Genomic DNA, 11,381 nt, shown 5'->3' with positions numbered 1-11,381 from the left:
TCATTAGAATAACTATGTTATAAACAGTGTTGGGACTAACGCCGTTAGTTTCGGTGGTAACTAGTCATTTAACACGTTATTTTTTATATTCAGTAACTCAGTTACCGTTACTACATGATGCGTTACTGTCATGTCTGTGTAATCATGTTTTGTTTTAGTCATGTTTTGTTTAGTTATTGGACTCTTTAGTTTCTGGCTTTTCACTCCCTTGTCTTGTTTCCATGATTACCCATTAGTTTCACCTGTTCCACGTTTGGACTCATTGTGCACTTTTGTTTGTCACCATAGCAACCCATTAGTTTTCACCTGTCACGTCACGCACCTGTTTCACGTTTTGAGTCACGCACCTGTTTTCGTTAATCATGTCTGTAGTATTTAAGTTAATTGTTTTCAGTTTGTCTTTGTGGTGACACCCCGCATTCTTACCCCTGTCACACTCTGTCTACCTCTGCGCACTTCATGCCATGTCCAAGTAAGTTTTTTTCTATTAATGCCACAGTTAGTGTTTTTGTTTAATTGTTCACAGTTTTTTTTGCCAATGTGCAAGTTCTATGTTTATAGTCTAGTTTTGTACCTCCGCCCCTGTGCGCACCTTTAGTTTGATCCTTTTTTTGTAGTTATAGTTTTTGAATAAATCATGTATTTACTTTCACGCCACATCTGGTCCAATTCACTTGCACCTCGGGAGAACAAACCAAGCCATAGTCCAAGTCTTGACAGTTACTGCGTTATTTTTTATGTAGTATCGGCTAGAAACTGAAGATCTGAGTGTGTTTTATTGCAGCGCTGCAGTGTCGTCCTTCTGTGTCACAAGGAAAAGAAAAGGCGTGCTTTGTGGGGGTGGGGGGGGGGGGCTCCCAGACCGTAGTTGAGGGGCGCAGGGGAGACGTTCCTCCAGGGCCTATGTACTTCGGGGCTAACAACCTTCACTTTACCCGGAAGTGGGTCTTTACAGTTGAGGGTGAATAACGAGGCCGGTGGTTTGTTGCAACTTTGTGACTTTATTGGACGCAGAGCACCTGCAGGCTGCACGCACTCACTGTCGCCGGTCCCTCACCTCTCTCGCCCACTCACTCACTGACGTCAGGGAGAGCGTTCCACAGACTGGGAGCGGCGGAGCAGAAAGCCCGGTCTCCCATTGTTATAAATATTGTTTCCTTGTGATCAGGGCGGTCTTATATTTTGGTCAAAACAGCGCAAAAAACATGAATTCGGTGGTCGTTGATAATTCTTAACTAAAACCTGTTTCCACTAAAGGGGTGCTATTTGGGCCATGGCAGAACACTTTTTTTTTTACCAGAGTAGACAGTGATGGTGCTCTTAACTCAAAACATTTGTATCTCAAATCAATATCTCCCATTGAACAATAATTGAATTTGGACCTTGGGGCATGTTTCTGATTATTTCTTTTTTTAATTCAATGGATATCATCCACTTCTTCCTCTTCTTCCTTGCTTATGGTTGAAAGACAAGGTTATGTCCATGTTTCGCTACAGTAGAAAGGGAATACCTGACACATAAAACGTGGCGAATTGGAGGGTTCAATCAATCAATGAAAGTTTACTTATTCAGCCCTTAATCGCAAGTGTCTCAAAGGGCTGCACAAGCCACAACGACATCCTCGGCTCAGATCCCACATCAGGGCAAGGAAAAACTCAACCCAATGGGATAGAATGAGAAACCGGTGCAATGAGAGCAAATTGAGAGCTTTGCCTTCCGGCTCAGCTCCTTCTTCACCACAACGGAACGATACAGCGTCCTCATTACTGAAGACCAATGTTCCCTCTAATTTTTCATGTGTGTGAGTAAATGCAAAAATTCCCATGTGAGCAACATCAGACGTGCACAGTGTGGCTACACCAGCAGCACACCTGTCCCAAACCTGACTAAATAACAAGTTCAATCTCCATCCATCCATCCATTTTCTACCGCTTGTCCCTTTTGGGGTCGTGGGGGGTGCTGGAGCCTATCTCAGCTGCATTCGGGCGGAAGGCGGGGTACACCCATTTCCATTTCTAATATAAGTGTTTAGGCCCACTTATAATGGCAATAACAAAAAATATAGTTTTTCATGAACTGTGTACTTGTATTGTTTGTCTGGGTGGAGGTCCTGCTTTGGAAATAATTTGTACTCCTTTCAGACATTGCATTTAGTTCCCATTAAAACATTCACATGTTGCACAATGAGATGTAAGCAGGGGATCACGTGTACATTCCTGAAACTTTACTATATTTTTATTAGTATTTATTTAATATACTAACAGCATTTCATGATTAATATTTATAAATGAAGATTCCTAATAAATGACACTAGAATAAGCACACATTTGATTGGTAAATCATAGTGTAACGACCTGGAATGACACTTTATGTGTGGTGTTGGAGTTGTCCGACTTTTTGTGTGGCTGTAAACGCATCACCGGCTAAGTGCCATTTGTGCAAGTGTTGGCGCAAGTGAGAAAGAGCGAGCGGCTGCTGTTGATATAACAAAGTTGCTTTTGGTCTGGTTTGTACTGCAGAAAATGACCACTTTTGCTAGATATCATTTTTTTACTAATGTTTTGGTGATGTGTTTATGGCCGACAATAAAGAGTTTTGCTCAGTAAAGTTATCGATGGAATTCATGTCCTCAAAGCGTCTCAACAGACGTTACAATATTTGAACAATGATGACGAAAACGGTTTTCTCTGTCGTGTCCGTGTCTCGAAAATTGTTATGCGCTTATTTTTAGGGACCACAATGTCCCAATCCCTATTGTTTTTGTAAGGTTTTATTATTATTCTTTATTATACCGCCGCCTCTTTGAGCTGTAATTTGACCCCCTTAACATGCTTCAAAACTCACCATATTTGACACACACATCAGGACTGGCCAAAATTGCCATCTAATAAAAAACCAAAACTCAAAATTGCGCTCTAGCGCCCCCTAGGAAAAAACACAGACAAAACAGCCTGTAACTTCCAGTAGGAATATCGTAGAGACATGAAACAAAAACCTCTATGTAGGTCTGACTTAGACCTAGATTTCATACACTGACATCAAAAATCAACAGGAAGTTGGAAATTCCCCCTTCAAAACTAAAATTTTGTAAAAACAGTAATTTTTGCCTCTTTGAGCTGTAATTTGACCCCCTTAACATGCTTCAAAACTCACCAAACTGGACACACACATCAGGATTGGCGGAAATTACGATCTAATAAAAAACCAAATCCGAAAACTCAAAATTGCGCTCTAGCGCCTCCTAGGAATAAAACACAGACAAAACTGCTCCTCGGAAGAAAACAGACAAAACTGCTTGTAACTTCCAGTAGGAATGTCGTAGAGACATTAAACAAAAACCTCTATGTGGGTCTCACTTAGACCTACATTTCATTCATTGACAACCCCCAGCAAAAATCAACAGGAAGTTTGGGGTCAAAACAGTCACCTTTTTTTTTAAACATTATCTCTTCTGAGCGCGTTTGTTTCCAAAGACATGTACCTGGGGATAAGTTGATTGGCAACACTAAATTGGCCCTAGTGTGTGGATGTGAGTGTGAATGTTGTCTGTCTATCTGTGTTGGCCCTGCGATGAGGTCGCGACTTGTCCAGGGTGTACCCCGCCTTCCGCCCGATTGTAGCTGAGATAGGCTCCAGCGCCCCCCGCGACCCCAAAAAGGGAATAAGCGGTAGAAAATGGATGGATGGATGGAGCGCGTTTGTCGTTTCGGCTTCAAACTAGCACAGGAGAGAGATTGAACCCTTCTGATTAAACGTTGACGAAAGAGTTCTAATTATTGCTCCGGTTTTGATTTTATGAGCCTTCAAAGAACCGCTGCGCTGATGCTGCTGCGCTGCTGCTGTCTCAAGATGGCCGCTTAAAAGCAGGAAGCACCAGCGTGAGCACACAATGCAGAGAAGGTATGTACACTAGACAAAAGTATTGGGACACTTAGGACTAACACTGGACAAAAGTATTGGGACACTTAGGACTAACACTGGACAAAAGTATTGGGACACTTAGGACTAACTGGACAAAAGTATTGGGACAGTTAGGACTAACACTGGACAAAAGTATTGGGACACTTAGAACTAACACTGGACAAAAGTATTGGGACACTTAGAACTAACACTGGACAAAAGTATTCGGACACTTAGGACTAACAATGGACAAACTATTTAAAGTGCACTACGTATAATAAACGCAACATTATTAATATTTCTACTACGGATAATTTAAACAAAAACTCGTCAAAACAGCCCAATACTTATAATATGGGCTTTTTAAACATAAGATCATTGTCTCCCAAAACGTTATTAGTTAATGAGGTCATTAGAGACAACAATCTTAACATCATTGGTCTTAGCGAAACCTGGCTCAAACCAGACGAATTTTTTGCGCTAAATGAGGCATCTCCTCCTAACTATACGAATGCGCATATTGCCCGTCCCCTTAAAAGGGGTGGGGGGGTCGCACTAATATACAATGAAAACTTTAACCTTACCCCTAACCTAAATAATAAATACAAATCGTTTGAGGTGCTTACTATGAGGTCTGTCGCACCGCTGCCTCTCGATATGGCTGTTATCTACCGCCCCCCAGGGCCCTACTCGGACTTTATTAATGAATTCTCAGAGTTCGTTGCTGATCTAGTGACGCACGCAGACAATATAATCATAATGGGGGACTTTAATATCCATATGAATACCCCATCGGACCCTCAGTGCGTGGCGCTCCAGACTATAATTGATAGCTGTGGTCTTACACAAATAATAAATGAACCTACGCATCGCAACGGCAATACGATAGATCTAGTGCTGGTCAGGGGTGTCACCACCTCCAAAGTTATGGTACTCCCGTATACTAAAGTAATGTCCGATCATTACCTTATAAAATTCGAAGTTCTGACTCATTGTCAACAAACTAATAATAATAATAACTGCTATAGCAGCCGCAACATTAATGCCGCCACAACGATGACTCTTGCTGACCTACTGCCTTCGGTAATGGCACCATTCCCAAATTATGTCGGCTCTATTGATAACCTCACTAACAACTTTGACAATGCCCTGCGCAAAACCATTGATAGTATAGCACCGCTAAAACAAAAAAGGGCCCCTAAAAGGCGCACCCCATGGTTTACAGAGGAAACCAGAGCTCATAAATTATCATGTAGAAAGTTGGAACGCAAATGGCGCGCGACCAAGCTTGAGGTTTTCCATCAAGCATGGAGTGATAGTTTAATATCGTATAAACGCATGCTTACCTTAGCTAAAGCTAAATATTACTCAAATCTCATCCGCCTCAACAAAAACGACCCTAAATTTTTGTTTAGTACAGTAGCATCGCTAACCCAACAAGGGACTCCTCCCAATAGCTCCACCCACTCGGCAGATGACTTTATGAATTTCTTTAATAAGAAAATTGAACTCATTAGAAAGGAGATTAAAGACAACGCATCCCAGCTACAACTGGGTTCTATGAACACAGATACAACTGTATCTACGACGGATACTGCAATACAAAATAGTCTCTCTCTTTTTGATGAAATAACATTAGAGGAACTATTACAGCGTGTAAGTGGGATAAAACAAACAACATGTTTACTTGACCCACTTCCTGGGAAACTTATCAAGGAGCTTTTTGTATTATTAGGTCCATCAGTGCTAAATATTATAAACTTATCACTTTCCTCTGGCACTGTTCCCCTAGCATTCAAGAAAGCGGTTATTCATCCTCTGCTCAAAAGACCTAACCTTGATCCTGACCTCATGGTAAACTACCGACCGGTGTCCCACCTTCCCTTTATTTCGAAAATCCTCGAAAAAATTGTCGCACAGCAGCTAAATGAACACTTAGTGTCTAACAATCTCTGTGAACCTTTTCAATCCGGTTTCAGGGCAAATCACTCTACGGAGACAGCCCTCGCAAAAATGACTAATGATCTACTGCTAACGATGGATTCTGATGCGTCATCTATGTTGCTGCTTCTTGATCTTAGCGCTGCTTTCGATACCGTCGATCATAATATTTTATTAGAGCGTATCAAAACACGTATTGGTATGTCAGACTTAGCTTTGTCGTGGTTTAACTCTTATCTTACTGACAGGATGCAATGAGTCTCCCATAATAATGTGACCTCGGACTATGTTAAGGTAACGTGCGGAGTTCCTCAGGGTTCGGTTCTTGGCCCTGCACTCTTTAGTATTTACATGCTGCCGCTAGGCGACATCATACGCAAATACGGTGTTAGCTTTCATTGTTATGCTGATGACACCCAACTCTACATGCCCCTAAAGCTGACCAACACGCCGGATTGTAGTCAACTGGAGGCGTGTCTTAATGAAATTAAACAATGGATGTCCGCTAACTTCTTGCAACTCAACGCCAAGAAAACGGAAATGCTGATTATCGGTCCTGCTAAACACAGACATTTATTTAATAATACCACCTTAACATTTGACAACCAAACAATTACACAAGGAGAATCAGTAAAGAATCTGGGTATTATCTTCGACCCAACTCTCTCGTTTGAATCACACATTAAGAGTGTTACTAAAACGGCCTTCTTTCATCTCCGTAATATCGCTAAAATTCGTTCTATTTTATCCACTAGCGACGCTGAGATCATTATTCATGCGTTCGTTACGTCTCGTCTCGACTACTGTAACGTATTATTTTCGGGTCTCCCTATGTCTAGCATTAAAAAATTACAGTTGGTACAAAATGCAGCTGCTAGACTTTTGACAAGAACAAGAAAGTTTGATCATATTACGCCTATACTGGCTCACCTGCACTGGCTTCCTGTGCACTTAAGATGTGACTTTAAGGTTTTACTACTTACGTATAAAATACTACACGGTCTAGCTCCGTCCTATCTTGTCGATTGCATTGTACCATATGTCCCGGCAAGAAATCTGCGTTCAAAGAACTCCGGCTTATTAGTGATTCCCAGAGCCCAAAAAAAGTCTGCGGGCTATAGAGCGTTTTCTATTCGGGCTCCAGTACTATGGAATGCCCTCCCGGTAACAATTAGAGATGCTACCTCAGTAGAAGCATTTAAGTCCCATCTTAAAACTCATTTGTATACTCTAGCCTTTAAATAGCCCCCCTGTTAGACCAGTTGATCTGCCGTTTCTTTTCTTTTCTCCTCTGCTCCCCTTTTCCTTGAGGGGGGGGGGGCACAGGTCCGGTGGCCATGGATGAAGTGCTGGCTGTCCAGAGTCGGGACCCGGGGTGGACCGCTCGCCTGTGCATCGGCTGGGAACATCTCTACGCTGCTAACCCGTCTCCGCTCGGGATGGTGTCCTGCTGGCCCCACTATGGACTGGACTCTTACTATTATGTTGGATCCACTATGGACTGGACTCTCACAATATTATGTCAGACCCACTCGACATCCATTGCTTTCGGTCTCCCCTAGAGGGGGGGTTACCCACATATGCGGTCCTCTCCAAGGTTTCTCATAGTCATTCACATCGACGTCCCACTGGGGTGAGTTTTTCCTTGCCCGTATGTGGGCTTTGTACCGAGGATGTCGTTGTGGCTTGTGCAGCCCTTTGAGACACTTGTGATTTAGGGCTATATAAATAAAGATTGATTGATTGATTGACAAAAGTATTGGGACACTTAGGACTAACACTGGACAAAAGTATTGGGACACTTAGGACTAACACTGGACAAAGGTATTGGGACACTTAGGACTAACACTGGACAAAAGTATTGGGACACTTAGGACTAACACTGGACAAAAGTATTGGGACACTTAGGACTAACACTAGGCAAAAGTATTGGGACACTCATGGACTACAAGTAGACAAAAGTATTGGGACACTTAGGTACTAACACTGGTCAAAAGTATTGGGACACTTAGGACTAACACTGGACAAAACTATTGGGACACTTAGGACTAACACTAGGCAAAAGTATTGGGACACTTATGGACTACAAGTAGACAAAAGTATTGGGACACTTATGGACTACAAGTAGACAAAAGTATTGGGACACTTAGGACTAACACTGGACAAAACTATTGGGACACTTAGGACTAACACTAGGAAAAAGTATTGGGACACTTATGGACTACAAGTAGACAAAAGTATTGGGACACTTAGAACTAACACTGGACAAAAGTATTGGGACACTTAGGACTAACAATGGACAAAAGTATTGGGACACTTAGGACTAACACTAGGCAAAAGTATTGGGACACTTATGGACTACAAGTAGACAAAAGTATTGGGACACTTAGGACTAACACTGGACAAAAGTATTGGGACACTTAGGACTAACACTGTACAAAAGTATTTGGACACTTAGGACTAACACTAGGCAAAAGTATTGGGACACTTATGGACTACAAGTAGACAAAAGTATTGGGACACTTAAGACTAACACTAGGCAAAAGTATTGGGACACTTATGGACTAAAAGTAGACAAAAGTATTGGGACACTTAGGACTAACACTAGGCAAAAGTATTGGGACACTTATGGACTACAAGTAGACAAAAGTATTGGGACACTTAGGACTAACACTAGGCAAAAGTATTGGGGCACTTATGTACTAAAAGTAGACAAAAGTATTGGGGCACTTAAGACTAACACTAGGCAAAAGTATTGGGACACTTATGGACTAAAAGTAGACAAAAGTATTGGGACACTTAGGACTAACACTAGGCAAAAGTATTGGGACACTTATGGACTACAAGTAGACAAAAGTATTGGGACACTTAGGACTAACACTGGACAAAAGTATTGGGACACTTAGGACTAACACTGGACAAAAGTATTTGGACACTTAGGACTAACACTAGGCAAAAGTATTGGGACACTTATGGACTACAAGTAGACAAAAGTATTGGGACACTTAAGACTAACACTAGGCAAAAGTATTGGGACACTTATGGACTAAAAGTAGACAAAAGTATTGGGACACTTAGGACTAAAAGTAGACAAAAGTATTGGGGCACTTAGGACTAACACTAGGCAAAAGTATTGGGACACTTATGGACTAAAAGTAGACAAAAGTATTGGGACACTTAGGACTAAAAGTAGACAAAAGTATTGGGGCACTTAGGACTAACACTAGGCAAAAGTATTGGGACACTTATGGACTACAAGTAGACAAATGTATTGGGACACTTAGGTCTAACACTAGGCAAAAGTATTGGGACATTTATGGACTAAAAGTAGACAAACGTATTGGGACACTTAGGACTAACACTAGGCAAAAGTATTGGGACACTTAGGACTAACGCTGGACAAAAGTATTTGGACACTTAGGACTAACACTAGACAAAAGTATTGGGACACTTAGGACTAACACTAGGCAAAAGTATTGGGACACTTAGGACTAACAGTAGACAATGACAATGTGAAATGGAATTAATTCATTTTTCTCCTCAAAATTCTACACACAATACTCTATAATGACAACGTGAAATGGAATTATTTCCATTCAATAGGGTCCTCTGTCCTCTAAATTCTACACACAATACCTTGTTGAATGGGTAAAGGCGGGAAACACCAGCAAAAGTCGGTCCCTTCCAACGCTGCTTGCAGCTTTAATTTTATTTGATTTTGTGCGTGGCATAGATTTGCCGTGCGCAGAGGACGCTTGAGCAGTGCGCAATTGCACAGGCGCGCACCTTAGAGGGAACATTGCTGAAGACGCCGCACCGATCCGCCTGTCGACCTCACGATCCACTCTTCCCCCACTCGTGAACAAGACTCCGAGGTACTTGAACTCCTCCACTAATAATCCCTTCCCTACTAAATAAGCTCAAGCCAGCGAGTAAGACCAGATGTTTTGGTAGGATCAGATACGGTTCACTGTGACATTTGCTTCGCCAACTAAAGGCAGGGATGCTTGTAATTCAAATTTTTGCTTGTAACTTAAAGCATAATAATTAAAGCTCTTATGTCAAATCACTTAAGTTGAGTACTAATAAAATACAACACTTCTAACAGAAAACAATTATATGACGCTTGTACCATTCGACATCCCACTTTATGTTATCGTAATCAAAGCATCACCATGGTAACCCAAAGTGATGAGACAACACTCACGGAAGGACGTTTCCACTCAAACTTCATGGGAGGTTTGTGGCTGTAGAAGAGTGAGGAGTCACAGGCCGGGAAAAGAGGGTCTTCAAACAGCACCTTCTTCTTCACATATTTGTCCCGCAGCTCCAGAAAGGTCTTCAGACGCTTGGCGTCCTTCACGGCCTCGTTCCTGCTCAGGATGGCCGAGTAGATGGAGTTGGCTCCGGCCAGCGGGTAGTCCGCTTTCTCATCGGGCACCAGCGACGCCTCCGTGTCGTGAAGCGTTCTGACGTCAATTTGTTCGACAACGGGCTTCTCCATCTTTTTGCTACACCTAGTCTTGTTCAGAGTGGCTCCAATGATCACTTCCAGCTTAGATGATTATCTGCAAATGGTGACACCCAGGTCAACTCTCACACTCATGGGTGCTGGGACTAAATATAGAGCCCTCACAAGGAGGGGGAGGAGGCTTCTGGTGGGCTCTCTCCAAAAATACACGTCCATTTCTCAACAATCGGGTCCAACAAAGAAGATCAGACACAGAATTTACAGTCGTCCCTCTATTGCGGTTTCACCACATGGCAGATTTTTCCTCTATTAATCATATTCTTCAACAGTTGTGCCTTTAATTAAGCGTTTTTAGGCATAAAAATGGCTAAATGTACTAAAAATGTCAATTAGACTTGTCAGGTTCAAACACTGATGGCATCTATTAAACAAGACAAGAAGCAAAGAATTAAACAGAGACAGAATTCAATTTGGCTCAATTTGAGGAGAGACGCCTGGACACTGTACCCTTGGACAGTGTCTCAGCACGCTCTGCCAAAAGATTGCACGCCTCCTTCTTTTATTTGGACCTTCCCTGACCACACGGCAACAGCTTCTTCCAAAGGGACGGGGGTCGTAAACAGCCATCGCCTTTGATTACAAAACAGTTCAAAAGAAAAGGTTGGTTCAAAAAAAGAGGTCGTAAAAGAGTTCAAAAAGGGGTCGTAAAAGAGTTCAAAAAGGGGTTCGTAAAAGGGTTTGTAAAAGAGTTCAAAAAGAGGTTCGTAAAAGAGTTCAAAAAAGAGGTTTTGAAAGAGTTCAAAAAGAGGTTCGTAAAGAGTTCAAAAAAGAGGTCGTAAATTAGTTCAAAGAAGAGGTCGTAAAAGAGTTCAAAAATAGGTCGTAAAAGAGTTCAAAAAGAGGTTCGTAAAAGAGTTCAAAAAGAGATACGTAAAAGGGTTTGTAAAAGAGTTCAAAAAGAGGCTCGTAAAAGAGTTCAAAAAGAAGTTCGTAAAAGAGTTAAAAAAAAGAGGTCGTAAAAGAGTTTAAAAAAGAGGTCGTAAAAGAGTTCAAAAAGAGGTTTGTAAAA

General features: G+C 41.9%; 1 protein-coding gene across 1 annotated transcript in view; it reads right to left on the bottom strand.

Moving 5' to 3' along the window:
- The window catches only part of LOC133623909 (calpain-3-like), a 77,684-nt gene extending 67,250 nt beyond the window's left edge, over positions 1-10,434 (bottom strand). The window contains exon 1 of the mRNA XM_072916257.1: positions 10,049-10,434. Within this exon, the coding sequence (XP_072772358.1) occupies positions 10,049-10,345 (297 nt within the window). The 5' untranslated portion in view covers positions 10,346-10,434. The remainder of the gene's footprint in view (positions 1-10,048) is intronic.
- Between the last annotated feature and the right edge of the window lie 947 nt (positions 10,435-11,381).

The sequence above is a fragment of the Nerophis lumbriciformis genome, linkage group LG26, assembly GCF_033978685.3.
Source record: "Nerophis lumbriciformis linkage group LG26, RoL_Nlum_v2.1, whole genome shotgun sequence".
NCBI lineage: Eukaryota > Metazoa > Chordata > Actinopteri > Syngnathiformes > Syngnathidae > Nerophis > Nerophis lumbriciformis.
Note: the sequence above shows the minus strand (reverse complement) of the source record. Positions and strands in the feature narration are given on the sequence as shown.